The sequence below is a fragment of the Macadamia integrifolia genome, chromosome 3, assembly GCF_013358625.1.
Source record: "Macadamia integrifolia cultivar HAES 741 chromosome 3, SCU_Mint_v3, whole genome shotgun sequence".
Lineage (NCBI taxonomy): Eukaryota > Viridiplantae > Streptophyta > Magnoliopsida > Proteales > Proteaceae > Macadamia > Macadamia integrifolia.
The window spans coordinates 3,475,443-3,497,601 of record NC_056559.1 but is presented as its reverse complement, the minus strand read 5'-3'; the positions used below and the strand labels follow the sequence as shown (position 1 = coordinate 3,497,601).

Genomic DNA, 22,159 nt, shown 5'->3' with positions numbered 1-22,159 from the left:
TGGAGGGGGTGGGGGGTGGTGAAGATTGAACATCCACGCTCCTCTACTTCTGTTAGAATCCTCTCTATGAAGCAGATAGTTTTCCCAGTTTTTAACCCTCTTGAATAAAAAAATTACTAATAAAAAGAATTATCAGAATATAACATTTTACAGCACATCATATAGACCAGGATACTTATAGTCTCAAGTTGCTCCATGCATCAGTAAACCATCTAATTGAGTAACTGGACCTAGATCTTCACTGGAATGAGATACTCACCAGTAGCATAAAGACCTTACCACCTTAATGAGAAGGGATAGAATCCAAAGTCCTATAAGTCTATAACTGAAAGATCCAGTCAACAGTCACTCTCATATGAACCCCAGTCTCCAATATGTCCACCCAAAATTGGGGGCAGTTCATGACAATGTTTGAATGGAGTCATAGACAGATTTGCCAACCAAGTGGGCCACAATAAAATTGAATAACATTTCTCTCTAGATACAGAAATATCCCTCCAATAACAGTGGGTTCCTAGGTTATCCAGTAAATTCCCATCAAAGTTCAGTTTGATAGAACCTGTATTTGGTAGAACACCATGGTACCTTTTACCCATGGGAACATAAGGAGCTGATTCAACTGCTCACCCCACTGCCTTACAATGAAACGATGAATTGAAAAGGTATCCCTCCAAAAGGACCCATTCTCATGCACATGTCATTATTCTGACCATAATGACGTCACAAACTTTCTGTAGGGAACCTGGATTCAAATGCTTATCAGTTATCAAATTGGAAGGTGGGGCCAAAGCTTATTGCACTGATGCAAAGCGTCATGAGGATGGTTCAAAAGAGGAACACTAAAAATGTCAGAGAACCAAGTTGCCTGAACTTCTAAGTGAGGAAGCTTATGTTGACAACATGTACACTCCAAAAAAGAAAAAGATGCACATGGTGAAAGTAGTTAAAGCTTCCAATTGTTAAGCCTATCTCTCAAATTGGCCACAAATATTATAGTACACCATTAGATGGCTTATATATATATATATATATATTTTGGATGAATAAATAATTCATTACCAAGAAGAGAAGAATATAAGAGGGGAAAAGGGGAAGGGGGAAGGGGGAAGGGGGAAGGGGGAGGGGGAGGCGGAGAGGGAGGGAAGGCTTAAGCCAACAAGGAGAAGCCAACCCAGGGGGAATCAACAACAGAACAAAAGCAAAACATCACAATCCAAGGAATAACAACAAGGGAGGGGGATGATAGCCATTATGCCGTCAAGTGGAGAGGATGAGATCGACTTGAAAGTTCCAAGAAGCAATGATGTGGATATTTCTAAGGGAGTTGGGGTCAGGACGAGCATGAAGAGCTTGGATTTTGGAGGTAACATCAAAGTAGACAGCTTTCCAAATCTTATCTAGAAAGCGAGACTTGGGGGTCCATCTACGAATGTTACGCTCCATCCAGAGATGATTAATGGTTGCACAAAAATCCAGTTTACCAACCATATCACTTATAGAAGAATTAGAGAAGGTCATGCCTCTCCAGCTCCATTCCCTATCAAAGGGAAGAAGACGTCTCCTAGTCGGCCAACACTTAGAGAGAACGGAATTCCAAACAAATGAGGAGAAGGGGCAGGAGAAGAAGAGATGGGGGATATTCTCCATTTTGAGGATAGATGCAACATGAAGGGTTAACGGGGATATGGCGATGGATGAGGAAGGATTGGGTAGGGAGACAGTTGATCAAACATCGCCATAGAGTGAAGCTATGACAGGGAATATGGCTTTAAACCAAATCAACTTATGCCACGGGACAACCGGGACAGAGGTTCTAACAAAGAACCAAGCAGAGGCAGAGGAGAAGATCCCATTGGAGGAGGGAAGCTAATTGCATTTATCTTCTCTTCCTATATGACCAGGGGGAAGAGGAGGGAAGAAAGTCTAGAGATTAAGAAGAGGAGAAGAGGGGGGGAGACCAACCCGTGGGAGAAAGGATAGAGGAGACAAAAGCATCGGTAGGGAGGCCAAAAGAGCATATAACTCTGGGAGATATCTGATGAGACAGGATGCCCGAAGGGTGCCAGGGGTCCTTCCAGAGAAAGGTGGTCCGACGACTACCAATGGAAAAGGAAATGGTATAGAGGGCTATGGGCCTATGGTCCAAGACCTTTCTCCAAATCCAGAAGGCATCAGTAATAGGATGGGTCGTCCAAAGGGAGTTATGCTTGAGTAACCCAGAGAGGATCCGGTCGACCCAAATGCTTTTATACTTGGACACGATTTTCCAGATGAGCTTAAGGACACCCATTGAATTGGCATCTTTGATTCTTCTGATCCCTAATCCTCCCTCAGATTTGGGAAGATAAACATTCTTCCAACTAAGAGGTTGAAGGAATTTGGAGGAGTCAGAGCTCTTCCAAAGGAAAGAGCATAAGAGACCTTCAAAAGATTTAATAATAGAGACAGGGAGGACGAAGGTACCGGACCGACAGAGGTATATGGACTGGAGGACCGACCTTACAAGAGTAAGACGGCCAACAAAAGAGAGGAGTTTACCTTTTTAGAGTTGGAGCTTTTTCCTGAGCTAGTCAAGTAAGGGGGTACAGTGGTGGGAGGAGAGCCTGAAGGAAATGAGAGGGAGGCTTAGATATTTAACAGGCAAGGAACCCAACAGAATTCCAAAGATTCCCAAAAGGCTGTCTTGGGCATCAAGGGAGACGCCGGAGAGGAAAATGTTGGATTTAAGGAGGTTGATGCTAAGCCCTGAAAGAGATTCGAAGGAGCGGAGAGTGGCTATGATAGTGGTGATGGAGAGAGAGTCAGCCTTGGAAAATATCATAATGTCATCAGAAAAAGCCAAATGAGAGAGGAGAAGAGATTTGCATTTGGGGATGAGAGAAATGAGATGGAGATCGGCAGCAGATTGGATGGAGCGGGAAAGGACTTCCAAGGAGGGAGAGGAGAAGAGGAGAGGAGAAAGGGGACAGCCTTGGCGGATACCACGGCCAGAGGGGAAGTATCCAGTAGAGCTACCATTCACAAGGACAGAGAACTGGGGGGAGGAGATGCAAGTGCGGATCCAGTGAACAAAAGAGGCCGAAAATGACATTTGGAGCAGAACATTGGACATGAAGTCCTAACTAATTGTGTCGATTACTTTATGGATGTCAATCTTGAGGAGGGCAGCTGAAGAGTGAGACTTGCGATCAAAACCACGAACAATGTCATGACAGAGAATAATGTTATCCGAAATGCTCTTGCCTGCAATAAAGGCGGGTTGATTGGGACTAACAAGGGAGTCCATGACTTTTTGGATCCTACTGGCAAGGATTTTGGCAATGAACTCATAAAGGAGATTGCAAAGAGAAATGGGTCTGAAGTCATTCATAGAAACCGCACCTTCCTTTTTAGGAATGAGACAAAGGAAAGTGTGGTTGATCCCGTTGATTTGGTTGGGGTTGTAGAAGAAACTACGCACCGCAAGAATGAGGTCATTGCAGATGATGTTCCAACAGGCGGAGAAGAAACCCATATTAAAGCCATCGGGACCCAGGGCATTGTTGGCCTTATGGGAAAGGATGGCCGAAAGGATTTCATCCTCGCTGGGGATGGATTGGAGAAAAGGGAGGAACTCATCAAGGACAAACTTATTGAGGAGGTTGAGGGGGATGGGGGAGGGACAGGGGAAGGGGAAGGGCAGAAGAGTCCCTGAAAGTGTGAGATGGCTTTCGATTTGATGAGTTCAAGGGAGTACAGCTCTACTTCAAAGGAGATAAGCTTAGGAATGGTGTTGGCATATTCCTAGCTTTGAGAGAGCGATGGAGATACGCAGAATTAGAGTCTCCCAGGTCGAGCCCATTTGATGTGGGCTTTTTGACGGAGGAAGAATTCTTCTTGATCTAGAACCAAATGATAACTCATACCTCTAGTACAACCACATGCATTAAAAATTTAATCTTCACGGATTGGTTGAGTAAAAGAAACTGATACCTCTAGTACATCCACAAGACAAACCAAATACAACAACACATGTGGGAGATCGTCCAATTGTGGAACAAGTGATGACAACGAAAAGTGAGAAACTCATGGACCAAGTAATGAAGGACATCAATGCAGTGTCAATTGTTGACCATCATGAGTTCATTCTTCCTCATGGTTTTCCGGACTTGAATACACCTCCACAGCTTCACATCTTGGCTTTTGTTCGCAATGTAGACAACGAGCAATTCACCCCTGCTCATGAGTTTTTATTGTTATCCTTCTTTAAAACTTGCAGACGAGTTTTTCTCAACATCGGGAGAGTTGATGTAAAATTGAGGTTGAACCAGGTTGATCCTTTAGGCAATCTCAACCGAGATGAACCGGATCTGAATTGATTTTTGGGATCAATAGAATATTTTAGGATTTACACTATTTAGGAAATATTGAGTTATTTTATTTGGGAAGATACGTAATCTTTTGTTTTTGGTAGTTGCTAGTCAACTAGGGAGTTACCAATTTGAGTTTTATTCTGCTTCTAATTTCATTAGTTAGAACTTAAAAAGTAATTGGGAGTTGCTAATTTAGTTTTAGATTTTAATTAGGCAAGTTTTAATATCATTTTATTATATAAAGGCATTTAACCCAATTTATTATACAGATTTTGAATAATGAATTGAATATTTGGTTGAAACCTTAGTGGTTTTAAATTAGGAGTTGCTAATTTAGTTTTGGATTTTAATTAGGCAAGTTTTAATTTCAATTTATTATATAAAGGCATATAACCCAATCTAGTAGACAAATTTTGAATAATAAATTGAATATTTGGTTGAAACCCTGGTGGTTTTAATACTTCCTAAGTTCGAACTAATGAAATTAGAAGCAGAATAAAACTCAAATTGGTAACTCTCAAATTGACTAACAACTACCCAAAACAAAAGATTACATATCTTCCCAAATAAAATAACTCAATATTTCCTAAATAAAGTAAATCCTAAAATATTCTATTGATCCCAAAAATCAAATCAGATTTAGTTCGTCTCGGTTGAGATTGCCCGAAGGGTCAACCCGGTTCAGCATCAATTCTGTATCAACTATCACCACCAAAGTTTCCCTACTGCATCCCACAATAGAGCAGTTTTGAATCCCAAGAAACCATGCTCCATCTTTCATAGTACTCAAAAACTCCTACTCTTTATTTCTAACTCAAAAAAAAAAAGAAAAAACAAGCAACATAGGATATCAATGGTAGGAAGAATCCCTTACAACTTAAGCCTCTCTTCAAAATAGAAGCTATTCTAGAACGTTACAAAACAGAAACTAACTACTTAATCCCATATAGAACTTAAATCTCTACCATTGAGGTTTTCTAAATAGGCACATTACATTAGTAAACCCAAACATATAAAATCCATGGTCCATACAACCCATTTTGCAATCAAATAAAGTTTATTAATCCATTCCTCGTCCAGTGTGCTGGCCTGGTTTGCTGCTGGCCTTCTTGTTCTTTTAAACTACATCAACTATACTTGGTGATGTTTAGTATCTTTGGCGATGTGTAAGGGGTGGAGTCAATTGTACCAGTTGGAGAGACATATGTGGATGTAATTTCTATTCTGTTCCGACTCTTTTGAGTCGTTTTCTATGTAATAAAGTGCTGTCAAGCCCATGGTTCTCTATTCAAGCAGTATTGGGAGATAGGGTTTCTCCCCTAATCGCTTCTCTCTTCCTTCTTCATTCTCTCACTTTTGAGCACTGTTCTACCCAGTTTTGATTCTGCTACAGAAATATTAAGACATGAGATGTGCTCCACAGAGGCAGAAAGGTCGTCATATCATCAAGTTTGAATTACATGCAGGAGTGGGTAGACAAGCATGGATGGCATATTCATCCATCACAACATTGCATTGTGGGTGTTTTTATCCGAGTAATCACAATGGGCATTATTGATCTACATTGGTCTTTGCATCTTCTCCCATCTGGGAAGAAGAAAACACTTACAGTACATTTCTGTTTTTGGCAACATGAGAGTACAGCAAAGAATTTTTTTTTGAGTATCCTTTCAAAGTCGATTTAAGATGTGTTAATGCATTATTAGTGAGTAGTACGTCAAATACCACAGTTGACTTGTTTCAAGACATCGCTGCTGATCTTGTTATGAGTGATATTTTTTGCTTCAAATTGTTCCTGCTTACAGACTGAACAACATCAAACTAAATTGTCATGGATGCAACTTTGGGATCCTTGGTGCTGGTATTCATGCATTTGAGGTCTAGTAGGGCTGGTCTCCTATGACAGAGATGTGGACTCTTCTTTATGGTTTCCAGCCTCCAGGTGCCTCACCAATATGGATTAATAGCCATTGGTTCTTAGAGGTTCAATTAGATTTTGGAAGCTTCTCGTGATTAAAGAAGTTTGTAGTCTCACCCTTTCCCTTTACCTAGGGCATCCATTCCAGTGGAGGAATCAGTTAGCAAATTTTTTTTTGGATGGATTGGTAAAACAGGAATTGGTTAGAGTGAAGACAACATTTCAGCTGTGGGTCCTCCATACCACTGGGGTCTCTTTTCATTTATATTTAAATTTCTCATTTCTCCACGGTTCAAATAGGTGGTTCATTGATTATTCTTGTTCCATCTTTTTCAATAAAATCCTTGATGTTCACAAAAAAAGAAGCCATAAGAAGAATTTGCAACAATGAGATGGACAGATAGACCACTAAAAAATCCAATTAGACATGAAAGGCTTCAGGGGAAAGCATTAAAGAATTTAAAAGCAATAATAAATGAATATAGGATGTAAGAACAAACCTCAGTACCACCACCTGTATTAAGCCGACCAACCTCACCCCCACTAGCAGTAATACGTTCCCTCCTGTTGAGGTAAGAAAGGAAACCCCATTAGAAGTGCCAAATTTTAAATGAAGAACCAGAGGTCTAGATTTAGAACTTACTCCTCTTTATTGCATTCAAGCCTATGATCTGCTGACAAAGAATAAATAACACCTTCAGCAGATTCAACTATGCAACGGGAATCACCCACTGAAGCTACAGTAATGACCCATCCATCAATTATCACAAAAGTGACAGTTGTTCCAGACTTCTGTGCTGAGGGGGGCAAGGAATCAATCAATTTATATCCATCAGAATCCAAAAAGTAATGCAAATAAAGTCCAGAAGTCAAGAAACCAAACGCAGTAACAAAAGAACAAATTTAGTTGATAGAAACAAAAATAAATAAGAATAATACATCAAACAGATACAAAAAGTGGTGCCCCATGGTACGAGTCCATAATCTTTCTTGGTATACGCAACATAGTTGTCAAGGCGGCGCCTTGGTGTCTTGGTGATTTTTTAAGAACAAATCGGTTGCAAAATTAGGTGAAGTCTTGAAAATCGACCATTGAGGTCGATATGCCGTTGCCATAGCGTTGCCTTTGATGCCTCATTACGATTTGAGACTAAGTCGGTCACCATTTTGTACATTTGGTTTTTGTTTGTTACTTTTTAAATGTTTAATACTGATTCTTTTTTCACGTTCTTATTGGCAGGTATATTTTGATTCCATACACATGCTACATGGGAACAAGGCTATTAGGGGAAAGAAGAATGGTTGCAAGTCGTAACACCCTAAAGCTAAAACCCTCACTACTTCTTCAGTCCTCTTGCTCATTGGGGAGGACAAGTTCCTTCTTCGTTGATGGCTCCGACAAATTGCGTCCTCCCTCTAATCCTCCAGCTTGTGAACCTCTGGCAGTTACAGCTCTGGCAAGGTATGTCTCATTCTCTTCTTCTTCTTCCTTTCCACTGTTTTTTTTTTTTTTTCTTCCTTTCCTCTGTTTTTTCCTCTTCGCTTTTTCTTCTTCTTCCTTTCGTCCTCTGTTTTTTCTCTTCGTTTTTTTCTTCTTCGTTTCCTCTGTTTTTTTTTCTCTTCTTCCGCAGTAGATGTTCTAGTGTTCTACGGTTTTGGACAAGACTCGGGGGCATTCAAGGCCACCGTATTAATGACCTTCGACCATGGTATCTACTATCTCCCTGTTCTAGATCTGAGTTTTTTTCTTGTAAGCTCTTGTACATGTAACTCATAACCTTTTAGGGCTGCCTCAGCCTGTCATTTCTCTACAGTCTGCATTAGCATTAGCTGCAGTTGTAATTACATCATCAAACTCTCTTTCTAATGTTTCAATCCTTTGTTCAAGTGCTTGCAGTTGTCGTTTCTCTGCACAAGCATGAGCTACAGTGATTAGTTAGAAACTTAGAAAAAAGAATGGAAGTGCGACAGTGATCGGTTGGAAAAAGTGGATGCTTCAGCTTCATGTTTACCACCAATCAGAAGTCATGGATCTATCACTATACACAATTAACTGAATTAAGCCAACAGGTAACTATCATGAAATCCATTGTCTTGTATTTCAGTTCTACAAATGTGATTTTGAGTTGGAGACCTAATAGGAATCTTGTACAGCCCTTTAAAAGCACTACAAGAGGCATCATTTATACAGGAAAGTGTGAGACATTAGTTGTTGTTCTTACTCTTACCATATATTCAATTAGTTGTTAGAGAAATGAATAATGGGTATTTCATGGTTTGGTAGTAATTGAAGTGCACCAGCTCCGGTAAAGGATCTAAATATCTAATTGAAGGCCTTGAAGTTTAATGATTAGTTGTTCTACACTCATTTATTGAAGGTAAAATTTATGGCTTAACTTTTTTTGGAGTTTCTTGGTTGCCTAGCTATTTTATTAAATCATTAAATATTCTTTGTTTTCTTGTATCTTTTTTTTAGATTGTTTGTTATAATGGATGGTACTCTTGGTGGTAATAGTGGGGGTAAAATGGAAGTACTGCTACGTATGATCCACCCAAAGACTCAACCAGGAAAGCCAAATCAAAAGACCCTAGGCGGAAGTCTGGGTATTGGGCTGATACATTAGACAAGAACCTTGCTATATGCATTCTTTGCAGGAAAGATCTCAAATTTGGAATTAAAATATTAAAGCAACATTTGGTGGGTTGATACGGGGATGCAGCTCTTATGCGTAATAGGAAGAAAAGGATAGAAGAAATTTTGGATGATGATGATGATGATGCTGTTGCTGTTGCTGTTGTTTTTGCTGTTGCTGTTGAGCCAAATATAGAAGTTGAAGGGCAAAGACAGTCTGGTAGGTCTCAGTCTTGTATAACTACTAGAGTTATTCCTAACTCTGGGACAGGTACTAAAAGAAAAAAAAGTTGCCATTCAGCCACAAGTAAGGGGCCCCATGGATGATCACGTTAGACGGACTCCTGAGCAAGTGGTTGCCGAGAGGCATCTTAAAGGTCCTACTCAGACTACTATAGAGAACCGGCTTAGATCAGCGATAGAAAAAAAAAAGTGAATTGATAATCACATTGTTGACTAAGTTTATCAATGTGGTATTCCATTCAATGCTGTCAAGGAGGTTTGAGCTGATGGTGGACTCTATTGCACAATATGGGATAGGATATAAGCCCCCAAATTATCATAAACTGAGGGTGCCATTGTTAAGGGCAGCAAAGGAGAGAACTGCAAAGATGAAGAATAAATATGAAGAGTATTGGAAGCAGTATGGGTGCACCTCTTATGTCTGATGGGTGGGCGCATAAAATAGGAACACAATTAATTTCCTCGTTAACTGTCCAGAGGGGACTCGTTTTATGGGTTTTGTTAATGCATCCAGTGAGTCTCAAAGTGTAAATATGTTATTTGAATTGATTGACAGCAAAGTTCAAAATTTAGTGAGGAATATGGTGTGCAAGTTGTGTCAGATAATGTATCGGCTTATAAATTAGCTCGTAAAATGATGATGCAGAAGAGGACAATGCTATATTGGACTCCTTGTGCAACCCATTGTCTTAACTTGACGATGGAGGACAAAGGTGAACCATAGTTTTTAAAGCGCCTTGGTGCTAATGCGGTGTAGAGATGGTAAGGCAATGCTCCGCCTTACGTGAAGTGGCGCCTTATGGGTTTTTTTTTTTTAAACACATTTTAAAATTACTTGAAGAAGATTCCAAATACAGATTTTTTATTGGTAGGTGTATGGTTTTGTTAACACTTGAGATGTATGGGATTAGCTTTACTCCACCAAAAATAACCAAAACAAACAAAACAAAACATGATTCACAAATAGGGTTTGGATTTTGTCAAGGGTTTTAAGAAAGGACTTTGAGAAGGAATCAAGGAAGAAGGAAGAACCACTAATCCAGGAGACCATTTTGCTCCAGCAGCGGTGAGCTTGCTCCGACAGCGGTGAGCTTCATTCTTCTTTGACAGGAGTAGAAATATAGTGAATGACCTTAGGGCTTAGGCATTCATTTTGGCATCATAGAGGTAAGTATAATAAATACTTGTATTTTTTATGTCTTCTTTTCTTTATATTTATAATTTTGTCTCATAATTATGTATTTATATTATATGTTAATATCTTATGATGATTGATCAAGATGAACTTAGTTTATTCACTTTATTGATTTGTTTTCTTGATGAATATCTTACATTGGTATGAATATGAACCTTTAATATTTATTTAACATATGAGTAATAGGATTCAACTAGGATTTGAGCCAAATAGATTGATTTTATAAAAAAATTACACATGAACGCTTTAGTCAATAAGGCGACACTTTATGCCCGCCTTATCGGTAAGGCGCTCCGAAAGACCCTCAAACGCCTCTGTCGCCTTACCGCCTTAAAAACAATGAGGTGAACTGAAAGCTTATAAGAATGTGATAGGTAAGGCAATTAAAAAAAAAAAAATAACCAACTTCATCCACAGACACACACGGCTTCTTGACGCAACGAGAGCTAAAACAAATGGGAGGGATCATATGAGGACAACAGCTATTAGATTTGCAACTACATTTTTGACACTTCAAAGCTTATTAAAACATAAGGATGACTAGGTGCATTTGTTTATTTCTGATTCATAGACCAGTTCTAATTTTTCAAAGACAAAGGTTAAGTTGCACTATTGCAACCTATTGGTCACAGGTTCAAAACTTGGAAACAGCCTCTTCTGCGAAGCAGGGGGTAAGGCTGCGTTACACACTTGCCCCTCCTAAACCTTGCAGTAGCAGGAGCCTTGTGTACTAAGTAGCTCTTTTTTTTTTTTTTTTTTTTTTTTTTTTTTTTTTTTTTTTTTTAAGATTGGAAAGAAAGTGGTTGATATGGTGTTTGCTGCAAAATTTTGGAATGGTTTGAAAATTGTCTTAGAACTTCAAAGCCACTTATTATTGTCTTGAGGATTATGGATGTTGATGAGAAGCCTTCAATGCTTGAGGTTCGTATTGCCATGGCCGAGGCAAAAAGGAAAATACAAGAAAATTTTGGGGATAAAGAAAAGCAGTGGAAGAAAGTTTTAAATATTGCTAACAAGCGTTGGGAGTGTCAGATGGAGCACCCTTTTCTATGGGCAGCATTATTTCTTAATCCTAGAAAATTTTTAATTATAAGGAAAGTGATTACTGTCAAATGATCCAAACTCTACAGATGACATTTAATGATGTCATTGCAAGACTAATACATGACCCATCTTTACAAGACAAGATAACTATGCAAGTTGGTTTATATAGATATTCTCGAGGTTCTTTTGCCATGTATATGGCGATTAGGTAACGGGCAACCATGACTCCTAGTAAGTACATTATTTAGTTGTTTCGTTTGTACTTACTTTGTATGATATATTAATCCAATTTTTTTCTTATATATATTTTTATAGTTACTTGGTGGAGTACATTTGGAGGTCCCGCTTTTGAGCTTTCAAAGGTTACACAGCGTATACTAGGGCTTTGTTGCTCCTCTTCTGGTTGCGAGGCACAACTAGGACACATTTGAGCTTATAAGTAGTTAGAAATTACATCTTATTCTATTCTTTTTAGACCTTTTATTTTTGGAATAATGACTTTGTTGCTCTCTAATGTTTATGAATTCATAATTATACCAAAAAGAGGAATAGGTTGGAACATCAACTTTTGAATGATTCAATACAATCGCACCTAGAAGAAAGGCTTCAACAAAGGCGTCTAGAGAACAGAAATTTTAATCCACTATAGCTTGATGAACTGGACTGGAGTAGTGAGTGGATGGTGGGCCAAGCCAATGGATGATGTAGTCCATCCCCATGATGATCCCACGTGGGACATTGCTAGTAAAGCAATTGGGGCCCCAACCGACTAAGGAAAGCCCAAGCATCAACCTCTAGAGCCAATGTGTGTTATACACGCCGTGTTAGAGGTAGGGATGTTGAAGATGTTGGGAACATGCCCACATACCTAAATTGGTTTTGATGATAACAAACAAATAGTCACTTTAACCACAATTGTTAAGTCGTGCTTAGTGTAAGGACACACCTTGAAGGAGAATGCTTCCATGTCAAACTCCAAGAATCCAAGCCTCAAGAAGTCAAAACATGGAGCTTAACTCAAGACAAGGACTTACACATGAATTACTTGAAGATGAAGTGCCAAGGAGTGGAAGATCCAAGTGAAGAAGCTTAATGAAGACTTTCTAGGACAGATTATATCTTCACATTGTAAATTGTACCTTCCATATGTATACGTGCACTCACACTTCATGCATTGTATTGCATTCATACTAGAATGACCTTAGAATGCACCTTGACCAAGTGTGAAGAGCCACTATGTCGTTAGGAACATATTAGGAAAAATATGTCCTAGTGAATTTCTGTTAAAACCATATTTACCTGACTCAAGGGCATTTTGGGTAACCTAAAAGTAGGTATCAGGAGATAGTCCCTTCATGAAAGTTGTAGGGAATTGAGTTACAAATCCAAAGCAACTAGAATCAAGTCAATCCGAGGTCAGGCCAGAAAGTTACAGCCAAAATACTGACGACAGGTCAGAATTACAGAACACTGCCAAACTGTTCTGGCCGAGATTGCGGGCAGTCGACTAGCACCTGTCTGGTCGATGCATCCGGTTGACTGGTGCCAGTCCGGCTAGGATACAACTGGATTCAACGGCTAGTTTTTGCCCAAGGGCTCTTTGGCCGTCGACCGACTGGAATACCCAAAAAGTGACTGTTTGAGTGAGATTTCTTGCCTAAAATTGTCCCCCAACCTCACCTATAAATACCACTAATGCTCTTAGTTAATTAACAATTAATTCCAAGCATTAGAGCAACTTTTGAGAACATTTGAAAGTCAAAGTTATTCCACACACCTCTTGAGTTATTGGTCATCATCTCTTCACAAGTGAAGCTCAAGTCTTTTCGCAAAGTCTTCCACCTTTCCATTGGTCAAATCAAGCCTAGTGAAGACTGACATAAGGTGCAATCATTACTTTCATTCTTGCATTCATCAGTGTACCACATAAGAGGTAGCTCTCTTTATTCCACTTCTCCTTTCTGTTTTACATTAAGTTTAGACTGTACTTAGGCTTGTGTAAAGATCCTTTTATCCTTAAAAGAGTTGTAAGGTCCCTCTCTACCTAAAAAGAGATTGTAAGATGCCTCTCTACCTGAAAAGGGGATTGTACAAATACTCTTATCCTTAAAAGATTTTGTAAAAGTTTTCCTCTTTTCCTACTATACTGAAAGGGAAGAGCTAGTGGATTACCTTACAAGTAGAACTTGTAGGGAGTGGAATAGACTCGGATTGAGTCGAACCATTATAAAACCTTGGTGTTATGTGATTGTGATAATTTTTATTATTCCGCATCTTTTAAATTTACAACCATATTTGGGATCACAATTCGAAAAGGTTTAAATTTCACTAGCATAACCTATTCACCCCCCTCTAGGTTATTTCAAAGAGTCATCAAGATCAAATGAAGAAGATGTGGAAGAAGAGGAAGATGTGAATGACGACAAGGACGTCATAGATAACTTTGGTCAAAATGCAATTGATTCTACCGGACAACAAGAAGACAAACTGCCAATTTTTTATTTCTTAGATGACTATGATTAAGTGATTCGTGTTTGGACTTTATGGATTGTTTAAACTTTAAATTTTAACTTCGAAGATTACTTAAGTTTTTTTTTTTTTTTGGTTGATTATATGTTTTATATAATCATTTGCTATCAAGCTTCATTGCTTCAGGAAGTCAATAATAGCTTAACAAGTTAGCCAATTAGCTTATCATTTGATCTATTATGTTTCCAAATACATATCTCATATATCAATATATCATTTTCTATCAGGCTTCAGTACGTCACATTCTGATTCATATATAGAACTTTTACTTTGTTCAGGTTGCTCACTCGCTCCCAATTAAGCCTACTTCATCTTCTTCTAAAATCTAGATTATTGCTTTCAAGCTTCAGTAACAGGTTAACCTATCATTTGATTTTCAACTTCATTGTCATATATTCATTTGATCATATATGTTTTTAAATACATATTTCAGGTCATGTTGATAAGTTGATTTTTTACAACTTGAAATATATGTTGATTTTTTATGAACTGATGTATAAATCAATAATTCATGATGACTTGTTATGACTTGATACCTCCGCCCTCCGCCCTCCACCCTCCCCTGAGACGACATGAACTCCTCCCCCTCCTCCCTCTGGCGGCTTGCTCCACTGGAACTACCAGCAACCCCTCCGCCCTCGTCCCCCCGGTTCTTTCCTTCCTTGGTGGCTATGACTCCCTGTGACCCCCTATTAAACAACCTCCTCTCAACACATCCCGATTCTCCCTCCCCCATTCATACTTCATCCTCTCCTCCCTCCAAAACCTGGTCCTCTTTCCTCAACCTTCTCCTTCCTTCCCCAACGAAGACTTCTCACTCCAATTTGTTCCCCCGTACCTTCTTGGCGACAAGCGTATTGGCAGGTATCTAGTGTCCTCCATCAACACTGAGATCTCCAAATGAAGGTTTTGTTTGTTAGGACACTTCTTGGGCAGTCAGCCTCCCTTTCCCACTGTGAAAAAACCTTTTGGCAACAAGTGGAAAGCATCTGGACAACTCGATACTCACCTGTTAGATAATGGAATCTTTATCTTCAATTTCCCCATAGATCAAGACATGCGCAAGGCCCTGGAAGGAGGTCCATGGCATGTGGGAAACAAACCCAACTTCCTTCGCCAATGGAACCGCCATATACAACTCCTCAAGCTTGACTACAGCTCCATTCCTTTGTGGATCACTTCACCCAACACCCCTCTGCACTTCCCGTGCCAAAAGGGACTGAGCTTGATCGGGTCTGTGATAGGTACTCCTCTACTCACAGACATCAAAACCAGAAGAATGCAACACCTTTCCTATGCTAGAATATGTATGGAAGTATTTGCTGAAAGACCCCCTCCAAGCTTGGTCCTTCTCATGGATGATGAAGGGGTCACGACCCACCAAGAAGTCTGCTACAATTGGGCTCCTCCGCATTGCTCCAACTGCAAAGTTGGCCACCAATCTTTAGGCTGCCTGAAGCTCCAGCCCTAGAACCCGATGAAATCATGGACATCCCTGTATGCAACCTCACTAGTACCTCAGCCATCCCATTTCACTCTCCTTCCTCCACTTCCCATAATCCAGCCTCCGCCATCCCATCTCGCCTCCCCTCCATCACCAATATCTCTAACAACACCACTCCTCTGAACACCCCTCCTCACTCCACCACCGCAGCTTTCAAAAACCTAGCCAGGGCCGGGTGAGTAGAAATCGCCGCTAGGATTGGCCTCCCCTACAAGGCATCGTACGAAGGTCCCTAGCCCAGCTATTGGTCAACCTGACCCTTTTCTGATCATCGCAGTCCAAAACGCTGCAACTTCACTAGAAGATTGTCAGCCTGCCAACCATTTTTGCCTAGCAATCCTTCTCCTTTTATGCCTCCTTTTTCCCTTTTGTCGGCTAATCAGACTCTGCATCCTTCCAATGCCAATTCTGATACTCTTCACCTTCCGCCTCTTTCTTGTAACCCTTGTCTCCATCACCCTTTAGGTCTCCCCCCTTTACTTCCTCTCCCATCTAACGTTTTTCCTCTTTTACCCCCATCCATACTTCCTCTCCCTCCCTCTATCCTCTTCTAGACCACTCAGAACCTTTTAACCTTTCTTCAACCAATCTCATTTCTCAACCCAACTCGGCTCATCAGACTCGGTAGGCCCACGACGTCTTTGTGGCCATGTTGCCTTTACCTCCTCCTCAAGCCCTCATCTCCTAGCCCACCATCTCATCCACCCACTCTAACTTCCACCTGTCCAAGCCCACCCGTCGGTCCTTGCCTCCAACCAGACCAAGATCACCCACAAACCCATCTCCTTCACCCCTCAGGCTCTCTACCTGCGATTCTTTGACGACTTGTCCCTGCCCTCCGCAGGCCACTTCGTTTTTGTCTCCTCCCCTCAACAAGAGTCTCTCGTCCATCGCACCACCTGCCACATCTTCTACTTCATCTACTACCATGATGGCTGATTCTACCACGCCCCCACCGCTACACTCTAGGAAGGATTGGCTTCTGGTTGTTGTTGGTTCCCTCTCGGAACAATCTGAAGCTTCTCCTTACCCCAAGATCGCTGGTCCCTACATCGCCACTTCTTCGCACTTGCTGATCCTCCCCACGTCTCCACCAGCTACTTCGGCCCCATCGCTCTCTACACCTGAAGCAGGGCCCTGCCAACCATGTCTCTGCTAGCTCCTTAGGGCCTCTCTGAGCTACCCCTCATGCCACGTCGTCTCCAACTACTATCCTAGTACTAGACTCTACTCTGCTCAAGGACACAGCTCATGTCTGTAGCCCTGGTCTTGGTTCTTCGGTCCCTCTGCTGAGGCAGCCCCTCACCAGGTCTGCTCCTCCCCCCCCCCCCCATCTCAAATGTCACCCACAGTTCGGCCATTCTCTCTGTCACCACCATCCCTTCTCCAACGGGTACCCCTTCTCTCTTATGCTTCAACCCCTATCCCACCCATTGCTGGCCCTGCTCTCTCTTCCCCTCTTATAAGCTACTGTAGGTGCCATGGTAGTCAGCCAACCTTTCAGTCCTCCCTCCCCAACCTCAGTGCCTTTGAGGTATCTGTGCCCCTGTACCATCCTTCCCCATGACTTGTTGGACCATCTGGAATGTCCGAGGTCTCAATTCCTTAGCTAAGAAATCTGAGATCCACGCCTGCATCATGTCCTCCCGGACCGTTCTCTACTGCCTCTTAGAAACCAAAGTGCCTAAAGCCAATGCCTTGTGCATAGCTGCTTCCATTGCCCCCTCTTGGTTCTTCCTCTCTAATTACTCCTTCAATCCACTTGGGAGAATATGGATCCATGCCTCCCTTATCTCCTCCTCTCAATTCATTCACCTCTCCATCTCCAATCCCTCTTTTGACATTCCCTTCTTCTCTGCCATTTATGGTCTCAGTAGAGCCTCTGACCGTTCCCCCCTCCCCTCTAGGACGACCTCTGGATTCTTGCCCCCTAGTGGGCTCCCACCCTTGGGGCTGGGGGGAGATTTCAACGTGGTTCGTCATGTCCATGAGAAGAGTGGTGGTTCATCCATTGACCCCTCCTCTGTTGAAGCCTTCAACTCCCGCATTGAGGACTCTAATGTTGATGACCTTAGATGGTCTGGCATTAAACTTTCTTGGCACAACAAGAGATCTGGTTCTAACCACATTGCTTGTAAACTTGATTGTTTCCTTGTTAATGAAGCCTAGGTCACCTCCTTCCCCTCCTCCCACACCACCTTCGACCCCCTAGCATTTTTTACCATAGCCCCATCTCCCTCTTCATCAACCCTCTAATCTCCTTTGGTCCCAAGCCTTTCAAATACTTTGACATGTGGTCCTCCCATTCTGGCTTCCTTCCTGTTGTCAAATCTGCATGGGAAATCTATGTCCCTTCTAGTTATTCTCCTCTCATCTACTTTGCCCACAAGCTCAAGAATGTCAAGTTTGCCTTTAAGAATTGGAATTCCTCCACCTTCGGCATCAGCTCAACCAAGGTTTTTTACTATAAGTCCATGCTTGAATTGATGTAGATATGCACCCATGGAGAGATCCATACCCATCTAGGTATCCAGCGAGAGATGAACTGGATCCATATTGGTTTTGGGTCTAGTAGGATTTTAGAAATTTACATTATTTAAGAAGATTATCTTTGATTTTATTTTATTCACTTTATTTTAGCAAAGTTAGATTCACGTAGGATTTAGAGAATCGGGTTGCAATTTGTTTCCTTGTTTAGGGTAGTTTCTTATTTCAGTTGAGTTTCTATTTTTTGTCTTTTATTTTTCCTTTAAATTGGTTGTAACCAATAGACAAGTCGGATTGAAGAATGAAGTTATGAATTGATATTTTTGTGTGCCTGTGGGCTGAGTGTGTGCGATCCCCTCCCTTTCTTAGTGCGATTTCTCCCTCTCCCCTGCAACTCTGAGACCCATCTCAGGGAATTCTTCCCTATCCCTACCGGCCCTCCATCATGAATCCATTCAAATTCGGCTGCAATCAGATCTTCTCAATCCTTCCCTGTCCTGGGAAGAGAAAGAGACCTCCCTAGAACTAACTTCGTTCCTGTCCCAAGAAGAAAGATTTCACAAGCAAAAGTCCCAAATCAAATGGCTCAACCTATGGGGATTCTAACTCCTATTTCTCCAGCAAAAGTCCCAAATGAAGGCCAGAGACAACTTTAACTCCATTCCCCTTCTTCTAAACAATAATGGTTCCACCTTTAGAAACCTACTAATATCAAAGAGGAATGTGAGTCTTACTTCAAGGGCATCTTCTGCCTAGCTCCATCTCCCCACCACACCCCACCCCACCCCACCCCATCCCCCCTTCTTCTTGACAAGTTCATCCCCAACCATCTCATCCCTTCCCTCCAATCCATCCTCTCCGACCAGGAAATCCTAGCGGTTGTCCACTTTCACAAGGCCAATAAAGCTCCCGGCCCAAATGGCTTCAGCATGGGCTTTTTCACCTTTTGCTGGTCTATTATTGGTAAGGATCTCATCAAAGCCAATAAGAGCTTCTTCTTCAACCCCTCCCAAATTTGCCGCATCAACCATACCTTCATCTGTCTCATCCCCAAGAAAGAGGGTGCCTCCTCCTTGTTTAACTTTCGACCTATCTCCCTATGCCACCTCCTCTATAAATTCATTACCAAAATCCTGGCCAACTACATTCAAGTTGTCATCGATTCTCTTGTCAGTGCCAACCAATCCGGCTTCATTTCTGGCCGCACCATATCTGACAACATTCTTAGTCATGAGATAGTCCGTTGTTTCGATAAGAAATCGTATTCCCCCCCCAACCGCCTCCTCAAAATCAATATCCACAAGGCTTTTGACTCTATCAGGTGGGACTTCATCTCCAAAATCATGCTCTCCATGTCCTTCCCCCCCTCCTTTGTCAACAGGATCCTTGCTTATATCTCCTCCCCTAAGCTCTCCGTTCTTGTGAATGGATCTCTTGCTGGGTTCTTCTCCTCTGTTGGCATCCGTCAAGGATGTCCCCTCACCCCATTCCTCTTCTGCGTTGCTTTGGAGGTCCTCTCTAGATCCATTCAATCCTACACTAACAACCATCTCATCTCTCTCATTCCCAAGTGCAAAGCTTCCAATTTAACCCACCTAGCTTTTGACGATGACTTCATGATCTTCTCTAGAGCTGATGAGGGCCCCATTTCTACCATCATGTCCTCTCTCATCTCTTCGAGTCCCTCTTTGGCCTTCACATAAACCTGCTCAAATCTCGTCTCTTCCTAGCAGGTGTCTTTGATTCCTCCAAAGCGCATTTCTTCAGCTCATTGGTTTCACAAGTGGCTCTCTTCCCGTGAAATATCTTGGCCTTCCTCTTATCTCCTCCAGGCTCACTACCACCACTGTGCACCCATGCTTAATCAAATTCGCAAGAGGCTCTAGCTCTGGAAGAACAAATTGATTTCTTATGTGGGTCGTCTAGTTCTCATTCAATCAGTTCCCCAATCCTCTTATATCTACTGGTCAGAAATTTTCTAGCTTCCCAAATCTATCATCAAATCCATTGAATCCCTTTTCTACTCCTTATGGAAAGATTCTGAATTGCACAAATTTCTTCACCCCATTCGCTGGTCCTCTGTCTCCCTTCCCAAGCATGAAGGTGGTCTTGGCATCAGGAGAATCAAAAATGTCAACTCTGCTACCATCCTCAAGTTGTCCTGGAAGGTGGTCTCCAAGCATCCAGGCATCTGGGTGTCTAGGGTCTCATCTACCCTTCTCTATAATGACACCCTCTAGACTTTTAGCATCGAACCCAACTCCTCTTTGGGAATGGAAGAAAATCCTTTTTGCTAGACCTCTGGCCTTGACTGCCACCAAATCCCAAGTTGACAATGGTATGAAGACTTCCTTCTGGCTTAATAATTGGCACCATGCATGTGTTATTTCCCTTCTCATAGGCCATAGATTAGTCTATTCCTCTGGTCTCTCCAGATCTTCCACTGTCTCCTCTATCATCTCCAATGGCTCCTGGTCCCCCCCTGATATTCCCTCCCTTTCTATCATTTGGCAATCCCTCAATTCCACTCCTCCCCCTTCTTCCTTACTTGATCAAATCATTTGGACCCCCTCCTTGCCTGGATGCTTCTCCTCTTCAGCTTGGAACCACTCTTGATCCTTTAATCCTCTCATCCCCTAGTATAATGTCATCTGGTTTCGAGCCCACACCCCTCGTCACAGTCTCACTACCTGGAGATCCCTCTCTAATTGCCTTCCTACCTAGTCATTGCTCATCTATTGTCACATATTGGTCTCAACTGCTTGCTGCCTTTGCTGGAATAGAATTGAAGATATCACCCATCTCTTCTATGACTACCCCTTCTCCTCCCGTATTTGGAAGCATGTTCTCTCCAAGTGTTGGCCTGCTCGGAGATCACCCCCTCTCCTTCAGAGAGAATGGCTTTGGATAGATATGACCTTTTCCGAAAAATCTATTTGTGCCTATGCCGGTAAGCTTGCTTTTGGCGCTGCTATCACCCACATTTGAATGGAGTGTAATCGTAATAGATGGACCTCCAACTCTAGATCTTTTTATTCGATTTCGAAGGCCATCATCTACTTTGATGTCTCTTCCAAACTTGGATCCCTCCCCCCACAGGTCTGTTGTGGACTCCCCAAGGAACAGGCACATTGTTGTTCTTGGGGCTTATCTCAGAGCAATTTGTTCTCTCCTCGCCCTACCCCCAAGGGTTATATCATTCGGCCTTTTCGTCTTGCATATGCCCCTCCCTGTTTTCCTTTGTTTTATATATTATTTATTAATCTAAAAAAAATAATAATAACAAATGGGCGACTTAACCGCCATGGCAACACCACAATGGACGATTCATCGCCGAATCGATTAGCAACCCCTCCACCGCCTTGGGTCGCCGTGACAACTATGGTACGCAACCTGCTTTTAGCCATATGGATTGTTGATATGATCAAACCAAGTTCTTCGTCTACCATATGTGATATGTTACTTTGTTAAATGTATAGATTCTATTGCCAATGAGTGGAAGCTATAAAAAAGATAGCATTAATATTTTAAGAAGTCATGATAGTGTCTGAAAGATTGTATCAATATTCTGAGTGTCTAGAATATTGTCATGCAGCCCTCTCCAGGTCTAATGTTAAAAAGAAAATACAAGTAGGAGGGGGTGGAAAGAAAAGGGTATTAAGCAACTAGTTTGGCCCACACAAAGGAAAATCTGGGATTATGGTCTTAATACGGAGGATGGGAGGATTAATAAACATTTTGAGACTACCTTCCCAGATGGAGCCGGTAAGCTTATTTTATTCTATCCAAGGCCACACATCTTTGTTTTCCTCACATGTCAAGGAAAACTTGAGCTTCCTTTTTTTGGATGAACAAAATATCATTAAAACAGGAAGAAAGGATTTACAGCACCAAGGAGAAAATAAAGGGAAAGAAAAAAAAGCAAAAGTAGCAACTGCACAACCGAAAACAGCGTAAGGGGGGAGGGGGATGCAAGATGGATATGGGCAATCCCTAGGCAACAACAATGAGCATGTTCCTTGGGGAGTCCCTTACATGCCTATGGGGGAGGGAGGCAAGTTTGGAGCTCACATCGAAAATGGCATTCCAAATCTTATCATAAGATCTACATTTAGTAATCCATCTTCGAAGATTATGGTCCATCCAAATGTGGGATATCGTTGTACAAAAGGCAAGCTTTCCAGCCGTGTCGCAAATAAAATCACTAGCAAAGGTCATATCAACCCAAATCCATTTGAGAAAGAGAGGGAGGGGG

At 41.7% G+C, this 22,159-nt stretch overlaps 1 protein-coding gene across 2 annotated transcripts in view; it reads right to left on the bottom strand.

Annotated features, from left to right (window-relative positions):
* LOC122073955 (probable protein phosphatase 2C 12) overlaps positions 1 to 22,159 on the bottom strand; it is a 56,791-nt gene that overhangs the window by 27,053 nt on the left and 7,579 nt on the right. For both annotated transcript variants that reach the window (XM_042638690.1, XM_042638691.1), the window contains 2 exons: positions 6,914 to 7,067; positions 6,771 to 6,834 (listed from right to left, as the gene is read on the bottom strand). In XM_042638690.1, the coding sequence (XP_042494624.1) occupies positions 6,771 to 6,834; positions 6,914 to 7,067 (218 nt within the window). The remainder of the gene's footprint in view (positions 1 to 6,770; positions 6,835 to 6,913; positions 7,068 to 22,159) is intronic.